General features: G+C 38.0%; 2 protein-coding genes across 2 annotated transcripts; one reads left to right on the top strand and one right to left on the bottom strand.

The window, feature by feature from the left end:
• Window positions 1-1,806: 1,806 nt before the first annotated feature.
• rnft2 (ring finger protein, transmembrane 2) lies at window positions 1,807-12,558 on the bottom strand. The gene is made up of 9 exons (XM_053326212.1): window positions 12,512-12,558; window positions 10,627-11,141; window positions 10,463-10,539; window positions 9,390-9,490; window positions 8,916-9,069; window positions 5,265-5,414; window positions 3,338-3,403; window positions 3,125-3,226; window positions 1,807-2,502 (listed from the first exon to the last, which is right to left on the bottom strand). Exons 1-9 carry the CDS (start codon window positions 12,556-12,558, stop codon window positions 2,368-2,370), a joined length of 1,347 nt encoding a protein of 448 aa, XP_053182187.1. The 3' UTR covers window positions 1,807-2,367.
• A 367-nt stretch (window positions 12,559-12,925) lies between these two features.
• On the top strand, window positions 12,926-17,599 carry spring1 (SREBF pathway regulator in golgi 1). The gene is made up of 5 exons (XM_053326215.1): window positions 12,926-13,619; window positions 15,457-15,613; window positions 15,729-15,880; window positions 16,150-16,263; window positions 17,059-17,599. The coding sequence occupies exons 1-5, from the start codon at window positions 13,524-13,526 to the stop codon at window positions 17,140-17,142; spliced, it is 603 nt and encodes a 200-aa protein (XP_053182190.1). The 5' UTR covers window positions 12,926-13,523; the 3' UTR covers window positions 17,143-17,599.
• The last annotated feature ends 359 nt before the right edge of the window (window positions 17,600-17,958 follow it).

Below are 17,958 nucleotides of genomic sequence, written 5' to 3'. Positions count from 1 at the left end.
TATGCAGACTGAAACTACACTCAAGGTTACTGCTTCAAAAAACCAACCAAAAAAACCCCAATTACATTATAATTACTTTACACTTCCAGAGTAGAGTTTTCAATTACTTTAATACACCGATTAATTACATTCAAGAAATATTTTATGAGGAAGTTTAGAGTGGACAAAGTTGTGGAGTTCATATGTAAATCTTTTTTTTTTTCTTCAGCGTGCTATTTATCCTAAACGTAAAGCCAACTTTGGACATTGTTTCTGTTGCGTAAAAGACGCACGCTCCAGATTATAAAGTTTAAAGGTAAACATATATTAGAATGAGTGAGGCGGATTTTTAATGCACACAATTAACTACATTAAAGTACAGAAACTATGTGGACAGTGTTGTATTGTCTAAACTTTGAGGCTGCTAATTACATTATCAATTACAGTCGTCTTTTTTTTTTTAAAGTGTTACTTTAATGAAACCTCATGTGCATATTTCTATCTGATGTAGATGGTGCCTTTAGGACGGTGTATGGAGAACAGAGACGGGCTCACATCATTTGCACTAACAGCAGGGGATGAAGCAGAGGAGAGTCGGATGACACGGATAAGTTGCGCAACGAATAAAAAGCCCGACAGAAGAGAAGAAGGAAGGAAGAGGGCTTAAATATATTGTTTTTCTGGTCGGAACTGTTTGTCTGACTAACTTCTATGTGTCACAAAGACTTATACTAAGGCCCAAATGTGGATGCACTACGATTTTTCCAACAACACGCTGAAGCCCAGAAGCCCTGCAGTCAGCCAGTTGCGCATCCTGCCCCCTGCGTGACTCTCCGATTCTGTCATGCCAGTTACTAAACGGTGATGTAATCCTCCCCTGGTAGAGTGGAGGGAAAAGCTTACTAATAGGACTCCTTTGAATTCTCACCTCCCACCGCATGAATGCATCATTGACAAACTGATCAACCCTCTCAAATGTATCTAGACTATAATTAGTGCAGCAATCTTGAGATAGAAAGGTTTTGGGTGGCTTCATAATGCACTGTACTATTTTTACATAAGCTACATGTACATAATGAGATGATGATTGTTTTTATAGATGTTTTTTACAGTGTTTAGATGATGTTTACACATTTTCCTGTGCTTTGGCATTATCTGTTCGGGGGCAGTGTTAAGTGGCTTTCATCATAAAGAAGATACAGGATCTGTGCATAGGAAGGAAGCTATGCTGTTATGCTGTTTGTGACTACTGGAAATAAGCTTTCTCTGATATTGTGTACTGTGAGCAAAAATATTTAAGCTGTCTTTTATAATATGTGTTTTATTTATACTTATTAAATATTTCATATGGATTTTTTTAGAGGTAAAATGACTGGAAGCTTTTTTGGAAATAAAGACAAAATGCTTGATAAAGTAAGCTAAAGTGCTTTAATTTAAAAGTGAACATTTCTGCTCTGCACTGTGAATTTTGCATGAAAGTCATACTGTCTATTATGCAACCAAATAATTCATTACTCCTAAGGAAATTATTTACATTAACAATATTCACAGGGAATGTGAATGAAAAAAATGAAATGCAACATTATCAGATACGAGCTTCTGCCATCAAAGAAAATGATACAAATCCATAACATGTTACTCCCTGGAGCCAGAAACACTTGTTTTATGTACTTTTTACACTCTAACAAAATTAAATAAATAAATACTAATCACACATCATATGTTCCTTACTCAATATGTGAAGAACCGTATCGTTTGCTAAGCCATAAGTGTTACCCACAGAAAGTATAAATGCCTCATTAGATTTTTTTTCAGTGTTTTCACTTTCTTTAAATTTAAATTTAAAGAGTTTCATTTCATATTCAAATATTGTGGATTTTAAAATGAAATATCAGATACAATTAAAACCAATTTCTAAACCCAGAATAAAAAAGAATATAGAAAAACATACAGACCTGATCAAATCATACTACAGATGGTTTGAATGCTGTTATGGTTTATAGTATCAAAGTAAATCAAAAGGGTGTTTTTTTTTAAATCCAGCATCCCGTGAAAAATGACGTGTTGTTCACAGTTTACAACAGTTCCTAAGTCTACATGTACACATTATTTAGACTGCTGCCATTACTGTGTGTGAATCAATGTTATTGTTCTATTAGGCGTCTATCATTTGGTTGATTTATAGCATGTGGCTACTGCAGCCAATTGAAATGTGATTACGAGATTTACACGTTCTGTTCTGGTATCTTCCAATGCCTGCCACACACTGTTAGCTACTGCAATAAATTAGACTTACTCTGACTTAAAGCACTACCACACTGACATAAAGAGAGAAACTCGCATTACAGCACAATCACATCTTCCTGGGTGCTTATATGAAATGTCAGTTTAGTAGATCTGGAAGTGAGCCGAGGTGGTGCCGTCCTTCCAGCAGCGCAGCGTCTCGATGACGGTGGAGCGACACAGGGGACACGTCCTCTCCCGATCGAACCACAAACACAGGCAGTCCTCGCAGAACACGTGCTGCGGAAGAACATAAAGCATCACATTCAACTGCAGACAGACAGAGAAGCAATAAATGCACAGCTAACCTGTCTCTCTGAGCTGTGGATTCTTGCTTTTGTAACTTGATGTTTACACTTTTCTTTACAACTTTCCATCCTGCAAGAGTCCTCTGTGTCAAGGGGCGCTGCTCAGTAACTGATGATGCTTTACCTCCCTTTAAAAGGATCACTTAGGTATCATATTGTCAAATAATAAGAAGCAGTAAAAAGTGAATAGCAAACTCTTTAAACAGTGGCTTCCTTTCTCATTCATACCTAAAACATAATCAACTTAAAATCTGTTGATCTTTGTTTTCCCTACCTCCCAGTGGATTAACTTATCACCTTACTGCAGTGATGTTAAAGTGTATTTTGAGTGTATCTGTGCACCGTGACGTCAATGTTGGGTGTGGTTACAGCTGCAATACACAGCACATTTCTGTCCATACCCAACTGTGGTGCAATAGACTTCTAACTTTCAACTAGAGAGGGCAGTGAAACACTGCTTTTCAACCTAGTTAACTCTTTAAATTTTTATCTGTTCCTTTTGAATCATTTAGATTTTTTATAAGCTTCTTCTGACTAGATCACTGAGTCCTTACCTGGCATAGAAGGGCTATGGGTTCTCTGAAATCAGCCTGACAAATAGCACAGACGTCGCCGGCCTCACTGCACTGCTGACTGCCTGCCCTCATTCCATAGCTCTGGATGAGACAAAAAAAAAACGACAGTCAAAATGATTAGCCGCTATTCCACAGGTTTATTTCAAGCTGAGCATATCTGTGTGGGTGTATTGAAAAGTGTCTGAATCTGACCTGGGAGCTGCAGAGCATGACCAGGGCCTTCCGTATAGCAGACACACGTCCACAAATGTCAAAGGACTGCGATAAGAAAATAATCAAGTACAATTAACATATTATGATAATGAAAGTAACAACCATCCACCAGACTTCTAAAACCACCACTCTGATTTTATCAGACTTTTCTTCGATCTAATCTGTTACTGTGTAAGGCTGTCATCGATGGTGTCAGAACAACAGTGTTGCTTTGAGTCATGGTGGTAATGCTAAAATACTGATGTTAGCAGGTTTAATGTTTACCATGTTCCCCGTTTTGGTTTAGCATGTTAACACTTTGCAATTAGCGCTACATGTAAAGGAAAGCTGTGACTGATGGGAATGTTCATTCATTTTGCAGATATTTGGTCATAAACCAAAAATATTGGACCAAATAAAAGTCTGACTGGAATATGAAGCTGGAGGAAAAATCAGGTCACCACAAAAGTTATTACAATTCATCTTTGAGGGGAAGTCAGTTGGATTCATCTGCTATCTATCCAATAGTCAAGATATTTCGGTCTGTATCTAAGTGGTGGATTGACCTACATTTCCTTCATGGCTAAAACCTACACTGGGCAGTATTTTTGTGTCGCAGATTTTAATGGAAATGTAACCAAAACACACCCAAACTGCATCTTGAAATCAAAAAAACTGTTCACTAAAAATGTTTTCTAAATAAAACAGGACTCATCAATGTAGGAAATCTCTCACTTGTTGATTTCACTTGGAACAAAGCTATCATGAAGTGGTTGTGTATGAGCTACGTTTCATTATTTTCTGGACATTTGATAAGTGATAATGGCTCCATGTATCTCAATGCTGGAACAGTCCCTCCTATTTTGAAGATTCAAACTGCCACAAGCCAGTTTTTTCTAACCCTTGTTTAGCTGTCCTCCTGCGTCACCCGACAGCATGACAGTGAACTGACAACTGCTGCTAATGCTCTAATATTGACTGCTTGGAAAGCACCGTAGTGCTGCATTTCACCATACACACCCAGGAAACTGTCCACCCAATTCAACTACGGCCCGGTGAATCATCGGAGTGCTAAAAGAAGTCCAGAACTGAACACGCAATACAGATGACAGTTAGCACCTTCCCAGGCTGCATCATTCATTCATTCATTCATTCCAGTTCCATTTAGTTTTACTATTTTAGCTTCCCACTGAAAATCATGACTGACCAGGAACTGAGTCATGGGTCAAAAGAAAAAGAAACAAAAAAAATCCCTAGAGGTCTTTTCAAGTTCAGAAGCAGATTTAACTGCTAATATTTGATCTAAATGGGACACAGGTGTTATTATTTCTACCATCACCCTTATCCAAGTATGTGAGTAATATATGAGTTTCTTGTGGCAGGGATGTCTTGTTTGTGTTTTTTGCTCAGCTATATTGTAAATGAGATCTCTAGCTTAATACATCTTCAAGTATAAATAAAAAAATACTTAAATGCACATTTTCAGACAGTGCACTCATTTGAACACATGATAAATAACAGAAATAATTCGAATTCCTACGTTCTTGTACACCTCCACGCACTTTCCTTTTCAGAAAGTTACTGAAATTATTGGAAGCAGCCCCCCCCCCCCCCCCCAAGTCCCACATCTGTTGGTGTACTCGGATGTCTTACGAGTATGTTGTTTATTCGACACTTTTCTATGACATCAGCCTGAGGTAGGGCTTTAAACTATCAGTGGCACTATACAGATTTTAAGCCTTTCTTGGCACATGAATTCTTGTTTCCCATTTTTCTTTGATTGATGCTTCTCAATGTTAGTGATGTAGGAACTGAAAGGAATAGTCTAAACTATTGATATAGACTATAAGATGTCTGGAGAGGAAGGTTGAGCTATAATGTAAACTAAAATATAATTAACTATATTTTGCAACCATACAATAATTACCTTGCAGAGGCTGTAGATGATAATGAGCGTGGCTCCCAGGAAGTAACTGTTAGAAGGGTCTTCTCCCATTATGTACTTGTACCACAGCTGGATGGGCACCAAAGCCCGAAACAGCTGGCTCAGCTCTTCAATCAGCAGGTAGAACTTACCCTGGACAAACACACAAAATCAGACAGCACTTAGGGAAAGAAGGCCTCTTAACATGCTTTGTCTAAGAGTTGGCAGCGATTGTGAGTAAGAATATAATATTTTTATATAATATGGCGGTGCTTTTGAAGAGGAAATGACAAAGAATGACCTGAGTTTGAACCGAATGGAGAAAAAACTAAATTGAGATATATGTTTTCTTTTTTTCCATCCACTCACAAACTCCAAAAAAAAAAAGCAGAAAGAGCACGAGAGCTTCGGGGCGCTCTTCTATCTAGTCAAGAGCAGTGCGGTATTAAAAGCTTAAAAAACAGCATGCCTCCAGCCCAAACATGGCCACTGTCCAGAGCTCCACAGTTTCACAGCGGTACAGGCAATTTCCCCCACACTGAAAGAGAAACTGGCAGCAGCTCTTTCCACCTGCTACCCAGTGCCCACATTAAGCCCAGTCCTACGGGGGTTTCCTTTAAAAAAAAAAAAAAAAAGACCTCCCCTGGTCTTAAAAAAACAAAAAAGAACAAACACTAAACATATCCCAATTGCCACCAAGTATGTTAAGTGAACTGGGGATGGTTAAAAACAGAGGCGACCAAAAATGAAGGTAAACTTGATTCCCCGATGGCCCCCGTGGCATCCCAGCTTGTATAATGACTTCCTGAATGTTAGCTGACAAAGATTGATGACTCTGGATAAAGAGGCACACAAGCAGCCAAGTTGGTAGGGGAGGAAGACCTCTGCTAGTGGCTAATTCATCTTCCCTATTGTCCCCTCAGCCTCGTATCCCACAGTGCCCATCACACCCACGCAAAAACTGTCAAATTTCAGGTTTGGATATAAGCCAAGTAGTTTGAGTAAAGCTCCACTGCAGGCCCTGTTTCTTATCTGGTTTCATTACTTTGTCTAATCTGTTTACTATAAAAACACAACTTCACTTTTTATTTTTTTACTTCAGGGATATCTTTGGTTTTAAATTGCTGCTATACTCAGAAATGACTTGTCAATCAGTTTGGCCAGTGATGTAACGTCTTCTTTAGAGCAATTTTTTTAATAAGGGGACATATCATACTTTTTGTGCTTTTATTATTTATGATGCCAGATGTCTGTTGAACATAATAATTCCAAACTTGAGGTAAACAGTAAAAATCCAGGTTACCCTGAACGCTTCTTTTGCAAAGTCACCTCTACTTCCTCTCCATCACGACATTCAAATTGTTTGTGCATGCCCACAAACAAGCTTCTGTTTAACCTTTGTTGCTACGGTTGTTACTAAGGTTGTGTTGCCGAGTCGACCTACATAATTCAGATCAGAAGGCTGGAAAAAAGGTACAGATGTTTTTTGAGAAGTTTCCATTTCGAGTAAAAAACATGAAAGAATTCTTCTTTAAAAAGTTCTAGTTCAAGTTTAATAAAAAGTGCATCACTCTCAATAAAACAGATACAGGTGTTCAGAGGGGTGCAGTACAAGCGATTTGGGGTTTTGAGGATTTGGGTTAGGGTCTCTGTTTCTGTTTTATATAATTGTAAAATGAATATCTTTGTATTTTGGACTGTTGGTGTTGGTGATGATTAATTATGATTACTCAATAATGAAAATAACCATTAGTTGCAGTTCTACTCGAGTTATGACTCATGTTTTTGTTGAATCTCTCATCTGCAGACTGTCATGCGTAAGCAGACAGTCAGATATGGTGGGACGCACAAAATAATACCAACAAAGGAAATAAATCAACAGCGCAGCAAATATTAATTAGACTAAATTAAGGAACTAACACTTATTTCCAAACCACTTAGACACAAACCCTTGCACAACAATTTACACTTCACACGAAAGAGGAAATTAGCAATCTAGCACAAAACCGTCATGGAACTGGAAATGCGTGCATGCGTGCTATCACTGGTGCAGACTGATGCTGACTGCAGTGATTATGTAGGCTCATTAGTGTATCTGCAAGTTGGATGTAGTAATAAACCTGATGGGCTGATTACTGTGTGTGAATTCAGGTGAAGATGATGATATGATATGGGGAACCTCAATCGAAATTTCTGCATGTGCATGTACCGTATCTATGTATGTTTTTGTATGTGTACGTGTGTGTATGTATGTGTGTGTGTGTGAGCGGAGGGTACAAGTAATGGTCCAGCTCCAGGGAGGGATGACCTCACCTCTGCAACTCCCTTGAGGGCAAGTGAGCTCAGTTGCTGGCTGCCGTGGTTCTGATAGGCCTGTAGGTCTGTTTATCAGTGGAAAATTTAATCCTAATACTTTGTAACCTCTATCCTCCCCCCGACTACCCCCACCCCCACCCCCACCCTCGTCATCTAACACACACAAACACATACTAGGAATATGAGCTGCACCTGTATGGAAATGGAAGTGTGTGTGTGTGTGTGTAAGTGTGTCTGTGTCTGCAGTCATATTCTGCTGCCTAAGGCTAGCCCAACCAAGCACACAGACACCCACATGCACAAGTTCACCTAAGGAGTACCATTTAAAACCTTATGAATACAAAACAGTTTCACACTGTGACCCTTTAGCACTTTCTGCACTCTGTGGAGTATTTCATCATAGTTTGGCAAGTGCTTTTTTTCTTTGTATTATTAATCATGTTTCTTAACTTTTTGTGTGATTGTGAACTTTTTGTAACTCAATCACTGTCTACAACATATTATGAATAAGCCTTCAATAGCAGTTTATTAAAAAAAGTCAGATTAGACACCTTTCGAGCACACTATTGTCTTGGTCTACATAGTCCATGTGTTTAAAAAAGGACAAATCCAGTTAGGTGGGTGGGAAATGGGTTAGGGTTTATAAGTGGCATACTTGATAGGGTTGATTTTGATGTTTTTGTATTACTCTATTATTTGCCTAAAAATGCCAATAAAGAGATTCATAAAAAAAAGGACAAATCAACGCCTGCAGGCTCTTACAGTGTGAAAGCTTTTACGATCAAGCAGCTGTAAGAATTTTAAGTTACAGTCACAGCACATACCCTAATTAAGGTTAAGTGATAAATACAGATAGTAACAGCTGAAATGAATAATCATTTAATTATAGATTGATATTTTTGAATTGATTATTCATTATGTCGTGCTGTCTGTAAATGGCAGAAAATGACAAATGCTGATCAGTGTCATAGATGCAAAAATAATGTATTTGAATTGCTTGTTTTGGCCAACTTTAATGACCTAAAACAGTCAGAAAAATATTCCACTTACAAGGATATAAAACAGAAAAATATGAAAATTCTCAAATTGGAGGAGCTGAAAACAGCATTTGTTTTTTTTGGCAATTGAATAATCAAGCAATTAATTCAGCATTACACATAATCAAGGTTAAAAAAGAAGCTATTACCAAGCCATTATAACTGCATGTTGAGATTATATGTATGGCTCATAGACCTTATTACTATTAGATTGAAAATGATGTCAAACTTGGGATACTGATAAAAGTCACATTTCCTGTGCATCTAATACAGTTCAAACACATAAATGTGGATCTCTTACCCTGGATTTGAAGGCCAGGAGAATCTTGGGCAGAAAGAGGACAAAGCATTTCAGCCCAATGGTGAAGTATTTAAGGACAAAGTCTGTGATGCCCACCGCCCAGATTAGATCAAAGAAGTCAAAGCTGCTGAGGTTGGGCTTCGCAAATATGAGGCTAGAAGAGAAAAACAAATATATATATGTCAATGACCTGCTGTTGTGATAGTTCAGATGCTCTCAGTGAGAATGGGTAGAATGAGAAGGGACAGCCAGGCAAATGTAGAACATAATACAAAAAAAAAACTCTCTGGAACAAAAAAATACTCACAGGACAAGACCAGACAAGAACAGGAACACTCCCTATAGGAAATGGAAGTAAAACAAATAATAATACAATGGCTTACACAACACAAGATGAGTAAAGTAAATCCAGCACAGAAGGATGGCAGCCAAAGAAACACACAGCAGCTATACAAATACCTGCTCGTACACTACCTGTTGTGCAGTTCCTCTTGATTGAATGTGTAGTAGATGTACACAATGTTCCCCGCAAGGAACATGATGATCCACAGAGCGATGAATACAGAGCGGTCCTCCTGGAGACAGAATAGGACACACGCAGTACTTTTTTTAAGCATCATTACAAAAAATGTCTACAATTCTTTTTCTTTCTAACTCTGAGCTTGCCTGCCTGTACATGCCTTACTCACCTTTACACTCCAGGGCATTTATCATTTTCACATGTTTTTCTTTGTTTTGGCATTTTTGATGTTGGTTGTTTGTGTTCACTCTGCTTCCTACACATCTGTGCTGATTTCATCCTCAGGCTAGATACTCATTAAAAAGGTAGACAGCTGATAAGGATGAGTGACGAGTACGCACTAGGGCAACTAATGATTATTTTCCTTTTTAATAACACTACATAGTGTAATGCAATAGGAATGTAATACCAGCCAAAGCTTAAAGCAGTAGGGATGATATGGCCTATAATTATTTATTATATCTATATTTTTTCAGCACTTTGCATCAGTATATGATAATACATATTTGGATGAATGAATTATTTCCTTCATTAACTGATTAATCATTTGGTCTATTAAAATGTTAGAAAGTGGTCAAAAATATTGCTCTGTTTCCAGAAGCTCATGTTGACATTCTCAAATTGTCTTCTTTGGTTCAGACCAACAGTCCACAACCCAAAGATTTACAATTAACCAGAAAGAAACCAGACAATATTTCAATTGAGAAGCTGGGATCAGATAATTTGATCGTTTTCTTTAAAATTATTAATCAATTGATTTTCTAAGCTTGCAGCGCTGAACGCAGCACATATTAGAGAACTGGACACTTTATTTAGAGCTCATTTAAAGAACTGTGTGATTAATGATTAGCACTACCAATCAATTGTACCTTGCTGTCCTCACTCTGTGTGTGCTGTGTACCTTTCTGTCTACTGTCATGTTATTGATGTATGTTATCTAGTGTACATGCTTTTTATGTCTGTGCTTGTTTTGCATGACTCATTTAGTGTCTAACAGTGAAACACAATGTTGTCTTCAGTCATTTACCCGTAATGAAACTTGGTGCCTGAATGTAGAATTAGCATAGGCAAATGTGCTGGCCATCCCCACACACACAGCAATACCTGCCACAGAGACAACAATATCAGTTAACCAGACCAGGAAGTAATTGTTTCATATATCCTTTACAATTTCTACATAAGCTGAATTACCTAGCTTATGCTGAAAGCAGACTTTAGCCAGCAGAATGAGTATGAAGGGGAAGCCCCTCTGCAGCCAGGTGACTACTGCCTTCAGCTCAGAGAGAGCGGGGGCTGGGGTGGACGGGTCCTCCTGAGCTTCCTCCCTGGAGCCATGCCGCTCAGAGCCGGCTGCTGTTGTGGCCTGCTGAAGCAGCGATGAGGTCCTGTGCTGTAGGGGCTGGTGGTGGAAATGGTGATGGTGGTGATGGTGGTGCTGAGGCGGGCGAGGGAGGAAGGGTCCACCTTCCGAGCGGTGGGGGCCCCCTTCTTCTCTGGACGATGCGGTCATCTGGATAAAAACTTCAGGGGGAGAGCCCAGGACTAAACCGGCTGCCTGGAACTGGGCAGAGGAGACAGAGCCAGAGGGGACACCCACCAAGCCGGAGAAGAGCTGCTGGGGTGAAGCGGGTGAGTCAGGCTTTAGGCAGTCGAACACACCACCCTCATCCAGGCTGCTCTCCGATCCCAGAGTTTGGCTACGGCTCCTGATCGGGAAGAAGAGAGGAAGATCATTGGTCTTTAAGATTTCTATGCTATATTTTTTTCTATGTATGGGTAAGAATGCAGCAGACATAATGTAGGTGGACATTACAACTGTTCAACATCTCCCTCCAAAAGCATGGATATTAATATGCTGCCACAATGGGCTCCACTCCTCTGGAACAGCTTTCCATCAGATTTTGGGTCCTGGCGACAGGGACTTGCTCCCATTCAGCCACAGGAGCATCAGTGAAGTTGGCCACACTCGCAGTCAGTCCTGTTCATCCAAAAGATGTTGGATGGGGTTGAGGACAGATCGCTATGCAGGCCAGTCAAGTTCATACACACCAAACTGGGGAAATCTATTTCTTTATTGATCTGGCTTTGTGTACAAGATGGAGGAGGGGGAGTGTCATATTTGAACAGGATAGGGCTTCCCCAAAACTGTTACCACAATATTGAAAGGAAACTATTGTTTAAATATAATTGTATGGTGTCGCAATCAGTAGTCCAACTGAAATGACATCTGATTATTGCTTTTTGAGGTTAAAAAATATAATGTCACTATGTTTTTAAATGGTATTGATAATTGTTTTATATTATCCACAGTAGGGTTGGGCAATAAATCAATATTATATTTATATCGTGATATTTTATAGATATCGTCTTAATATTAATATTGTGATTTTAAAGGCTGCATTACAGCAAATTAATGTAATTTTCTGAACTTAACAGACTGTTCTATTATTTGCCTTTATCCACTTACTCATCATATCCACATTACTGATGATTATTTATCCAGAATCTCACTGCATCTATATTTTGTGAAATCACCAATAGTCATCACTAATATATTGTCAAAATATCGATATTGAGGTATTTTTGCTCAAAAGTATCATGATATATGATTCTGACCATATCGCCCAGCCCTAATCCAAAGTAATATTTAGGGAGATGCTTATATTTGTATCAGCTGACAGGAGGTACACTACACTACATTACTACAAGTAATGTTGCAGAAGAAGAAAAAAAGTCCTGCAAATAAGTAGCTTTTTCAAAAAGGCTAAAAATGAAGAAGAAGAGGTTGGGACATATATGACATATGAGTGTGTAAGTGTCACTGCCCAGGGGCCCCTAAGGGTACTAATCCAGCCTTGACTACTACTACTAATGTTTGCAATAGTCATACAATAAAATACAATTAAATTCTGTGCATTTAAACCAACCAATTAAAAAATGAAAATGAAAAAAAGGCCCTGGTGCTCTCCTAAACCCCTGATCTTGTCAAATCCTAGATCCACCCCTGCCAAAGACTGCATGTAGACAATGCAATCTTTTCTTTTTATTTTTTTTCTTTTAAAGCTCCTTTCCCCACCTTTCAGAGGGCATGCCATCCGTGTTGCTGCTGTGTCTCCTCTGCATGGCATACCGCTCATCACGACATGGTTCAGACCTGCAAAAACACACATAACAACCATCCTCAGTGTCTTGCCAATCAGAGGCCGGCTTATTATATATAAACAGCACATATCTTTAGCTACTCTGCTCCATGCATGTGTGTTTTGTGTTTTTTTTAATTCATTTCAAGCTATATAAATGCACCAACACTTTACCTTGAATGAGTTCAATGAATGCCTCTTCTGCGTGTGTTATTGTTGGGGTTGTTTTAAGGTGAGCTAGGTTTGTTCAGTAGCTAGTTGAAAAAGATGCAACCACGGCTACTCTCTTTGCGTAAAAAAAAAAAAAAAAGGCTTCCGGTCTGACGTCAGATGACCACATCCGTGTTGGAGATTTGTTTTGCTGCTGCTGGATGTCATATATTTCGCTGGAGAGAAAAACCACATCTGCTGTCTAGTAAAAAAAAACGTCGGGCAACACCGAAGTGGGTTTTTTTAATATTTCTTGAGAGGAGACGAAACTGCGTCATTAGATACGTCTTACATTACATCATTATAGTAGGGTTTTTTTTGCAAGATAGTGAGTGTTAGTTAGCCTGAGACAGCTTGCTAAGCTAACTAGCAGGCTAACAAAGCAGGCTTGTTTTATATATATATAAATATATATATTTAATGCGGACACATATGTAAGCTTTATCCAGCTGTGTGACCGAGCAACACGGTTAAAAAAGCCATTGTTTTAATTGTTTAATTGTTATTCAAGCCTGCAGCATGGGTTAGCTATAGTGTGACTGGAGTATGCATATAAAACACCTCTTGTAGTTTATAGTAAAGTAACATTTTTGAGTCACTTATCATCTTTAAAAGGCGCTCATTAATTAATATTAGAGTCTAATACATCAGTTAGGGGATTTGAGACCCGTGGAGGTTTGATGTTTTGGACTGCCACCATCACCATCACCCCTGGCATCTCCTCTAGAAAGCCATGTCATGATGGTGCTCAGGAGGCTACTGAGAAAGCGCTGGGTGCTGGGAGTAGTCTTTGGACTGTCTCTGATCTACTTTCTCACCAGCACACTCAAACAGGTACAGAACTCAAGTCCACTAAAGCTGTGATGATTATCCTCTGAACCATAGGGTGGGCAATGTGGGTAAAAGCCTTCATTACATTAATAGTATCCAAATTTATGTTGCATGGGGTTAATATCCATAATGCCAATTTGTGCAGGAATCCAAATGAATGTGACCAAAGTGCCTTTTCTAGTTAGTTGTGAATGCTTTGTTTGGTTTCTTCAGCCCACTCGGCCATCCAAATAGCATACAACTGTATATACTCTTTAAAAAGTTTGACATTTGTTTACATATTGCTGCTTTGACACGAGGGACTGTAACTGCTGAACCTGTATTGTCTTTTTTCGGATCTTTGGATTCATCCCTAAACACTTGAACATAACCTGTGTATTTACTCTCTGTATAATTATAAAACTCATTCACTACTTGCAGTATCATCAGTGGTTCTGGTACCCACACAGGGGTTGCAGGGTTGAGAAGGTTACTTTGGAAATGTAATAGGTTACAGATTACTAGTTACTTCTATTTCAAATGTAATAAGTAATGTAACTATTTTAATAACTTAATCAGAGTAATGTAACTTATTATATTTGATTGTTTTTTGATTTTCAGCTGTTAGCATTAATTCTTGTAGATTTTTGAATATAAAATAAAAATATTTTATGAAAAAAGTCTGGCATAGGCTAAATTGATAGTGTGACACCATTTAAGCCTATGTGTGCTCCAAATAAGCTCACATCATGATTTTTTGACAAAATCTAAAAAATATATATATTCTCAGACAGGTTGTTTAATTGGCAGACTGCAAATTCAAACAAGAGTACCAATCAGAAAGCATCAGAGTAGCATCAATATACTAAATGGCCTTGACTGGAAATGGCAAAAGAAGATATTGTGCACATCAAAAACATGCAATGCAACACATATAGAATATTATTCAACATATAGCCATAGGTGGTTATGTATGTGATTGGTTGATGCAGTAAGTCACCTGGGTGTCAAATACTGTTGCAAAAACCCTACAAATCTAGTATTGCCACAAAGTAGATTAACATGCAGTGTTTCCAAGACCTAAAAGGTGTAGCTACTTCTGTAAAGATGGTACAGGAAACTCTTTGTTGTTGTGAAGGGTGTCAAACCTTATTTTCTGGCACAGACTGAAATGTGTTTAAAGTATCATACATTCTCAGATATTAAGTATTTTTTACTTATTTATAAATAAACAAATTGTAGTTACTGCAACTAATATTCATTTTATTGCACCCTTTATTTTAGTCTATAAAATGTGATGAAGTAGTTTAAAAAAATAAAATGTCTTTTGTCCAATTAACAGTCAAAAACCCAGTTGTGCTATCATTAGAGACACCATCAAATAATCACATTTCATAAGTTGAAACTAGGGAACTCTTTACCTGGAAAAGTCTGCCAAAATAGTATACATCCATCAGTTTATGAAATGTAGTAATCTCTCCCAGCTCTAGCTAATTCAATTTAGTATAAAAGTTGTCAGATCTTTAGACCTTATTTAGACAAAGTTCATGCACATCTGCTTTGTTTAAAGAGCATCTAACATGAGAAATGTGTCTTCTTTTGTTAAGTTTAAAAGTTTATACAGATTTTTTTTTTTTTTTTCTGTATAAGCCTAAAAAAAATCAATTTTTTCTTGGCATAACCAAAATTCAGTTATTTCAGCACTAGTAATGGAAACTATCTGTATATAATCAGCTCTTCTCTTCTCTATTCTTTTACTTAATATCTCATCATATTGCCCAACGGTATTCTGAACATGGTTTAAAAAGTTTCCCTTATTATCATCATCATTTCATGACAAGCTTGTGTGGTGATTTTGCAGGAGGAGAGGACCATACGGGACCGCACACTCTTGGAGGTTAGAGATTCAGACCATCGCATCCCCTGGAAAGTCCGTTTTAACCTGGGAAACAGCAGCCGACAGATCACTCAGTGCAGAAACTCCATCCAGGGCAAGACACTAATCACAGATGAACTTGGTGAGTAATGCAGTCTTTACTCACTACCATACAATGATGAGAATCAGACAGCTACGTGATACTGTTCTGAAACCTTTAATCAATGTATACCCTTATCTGTGTTAATGTTTTACAGGTTATGTCTGCGAGAGAAAAGACTTGCTGGTTAATGGCTGCTGTAACGTCAATGCTCCCAGCACCAGACAATACATTTGTAAAAGCTGCCTGGCCAACGGTTGCTGTAGCATCTACGAGTATTGCGTGTCATGCTGCCTCCAGCCTGATAAGGTAATCGATCAAAACCAGGATGTTTGGGTTATTATCAGAAACGGCTACGCTGTCAATATCCTACAGTACATCTTCTCTGCACGTACGCATTTTAAGGGATGGTGAAATGCAAGAATTCACATACTATGCATCTCAGAGGTGAATCTTGATATAGTAGTCTATATATAGCAGTAACCATAAAAGGGGAAAAAAAGAACAGGTTTAACTAACGTAAATCTGTACATCAATGCTTTACTAATACTTTTTCTTATCTATGTTCTTCTCCATAGCAACCGCTTCTTGAACGCTTCCTGAATCGTGCAGCTGAAGGCTTTCAGAATCTCTTCACCGCCGTGGAGGATCATTTTGAGCTGTGTCTGGCCAAGTGTAGGACTTCTTCACAAGTATGTATTGAGATACATTAAAATAAAAATGATAAGTTCTCATTGACCAGCTCTCCAAACTGTTTCAATGTTTCATCATGGGACAAAACCAGTCATTTGTCCCACAGCCACAGACGCCAACCTACCTCTTGACAGTTAAAATAAATATTTCCCTCATATAACATTCATCTATGTATTTTTCATACAGATGTCAAAGGCCAAGTGTAGGACTTTGACATTTGGACCAGGACCAGCTCTCCAAACCTTTTCAGTGTTTCATCATGGGACAAAACCAGTCAAATCACTCCATCATTGTATTCACTACAAAATAAAGCATAATTAGTGAAAACATTTGTCCCACAGCCACAGACACCAACCTGTCTCTTGACATTATTCTCTTTAATGCTTCACAATGACTCATTGCAATTGTCCCCTGAAATTCCCTGAATGTCAAAAAACCAACAGTAGCAAATGTTGTCTTCATGAACACTCATTTTAGTTTTCGATTTTTTTGCAAGTTCTCAAGAGATAAGAAATATGTTGATAATGCATGCTTTGACCTTTTGTTCTCCCAAATAATAACCGATAATATATCTCAGAATCAAAACTGGTTTTACGGTCAGTTGCTTTCAATAAGCGTATCAGACATACTGTACATGTATAGTGTTTCATGGTGTCTGGAGTTAAATACATTTTTTATTTTCCCTGGTTTTCTTCATTTCAATGCAAGCTTCATGTTCATTTTCTTTGTAGATATATATATAATATGGTCATTCAAACTTTTATTTTATTAACTTATTTTTTTCTCTCCTGCAGAGTGTTCAGCATGAGAACACCTACCGAAACCCTCAAGCAAAGTACTGCTATGGCGAGAGTCCTCCAGAGCTGCTACCTGTATAAGCATTTGACTTTCCTCGCCGGTTTTAGGAAGTACCAGAACAGCAGTGGGCTAATAACAGCCCCCCCTGTTTGGACACCTAATTGGTCTTGGAGAAGAGACTTTGCAAATGAACTGTTGTCTTGGACATGTTTGCATTATAGTGGCAAAGAGATGAAGACAGCCAAGACACCAGACCAACCTCAAAATGGACAAATGCTGTATGTGATTTGATTATTTACACTTCATAAGTGCATTAGAACGCTTCATACATTCATCCATGATGATCATCAGGTCTACATAGCTGGCAGCTCATCCATCAGGATTCATTTCAAACCAGTTCATTTCATAACATAGGCTTCATTTCAAACCTGATTTCAAAAGGTAACAGCTTTTTCATGTTTTGTTGAATATTTTTAAAACGGCAAAGAATGTGTCATTACTTTTGTCTTAGTGCATGCATATGAAATGGCTATTTAATAAAAGTGACTGTGAAATAAAATGTCTCATGATTTATGTTTTTTAAAAGATTGGGAACATTTGGAGGTTTAATAGTGCCTTTATTATTTTCCTGAAAGGTTGTATTACATGTTTTGTTTGTTTTTCCAAAGAACTATAATATACTTTAATATTTAAGTATTTTCAAGCTTGCAGAAGAAAATCAATGAGTTTAATGAACTAGAGAAAAGTGAAATGGTAAAGTATGATCAAGCAAAGATAATTTAAAATCACCAATGTTTTTATTAGTTAAAATGAGCAAACATGCATTATATGTATAACAGAAGGTCCAATCAAAGCATAAAGAAAGGTTTGATCAAGATTTTTAAGTATATCCGTAA

This window comes from Scomber japonicus, chromosome 9 (assembly GCF_027409825.1).
Source record: "Scomber japonicus isolate fScoJap1 chromosome 9, fScoJap1.pri, whole genome shotgun sequence".
NCBI classification, from domain to species: Eukaryota; Metazoa; Chordata; class Actinopteri; order Scombriformes; family Scombridae; genus Scomber; species Scomber japonicus.
Note: the sequence above shows the minus strand (reverse complement) of the source record. Positions and strands in the feature narration are given on the sequence as shown.

What these genes read in the sequence shown, in the direction of transcription:
- rnft2 (XM_053326212.1), bottom strand. Translation starts at nt 12,558, where the DNA reads ATGCAGAGGAGACACAGCAGCAACACGGATGGCATGCCCTCTGAAAG. An exon ending in GATGGCATGCCCTCTGAAAG is followed by an intron (nt 11,142 to 12,511) that starts GTGGGGAAAGGA and finishes CTTCCCGATCAG; the next exon opens with GAGCCGTAGCCAAACTCTGG. An exon ending in GGCACCAAGTTTCATTACGG is followed by an intron (nt 9,491 to 10,462) that starts GTAAATGACTGA and finishes TTCTGTCTCCAG; the next exon opens with GAGGACCGCTCTGTATTCAT.
- spring1 (XM_053326215.1), top strand. Translation starts at nt 13,524, where the DNA reads ATGATGGTGCTCAGGAGGCTACTGAGAAAGCGCTGGGTGCTGGGAGTA. An exon ending in TCACCAGCACACTCAAACAG is followed by an intron (nt 13,620 to 15,456) that starts GTACAGAACTCA and finishes GTGATTTTGCAG; the next exon opens with GAGGAGAGGACCATACGGGA. An exon ending in GCTGCCTCCAGCCTGATAAG is followed by an intron (nt 15,881 to 16,149) that starts GTAATCGATCAA and finishes TCTTCTCCATAG; the next exon opens with CAACCGCTTCTTGAACGCTT.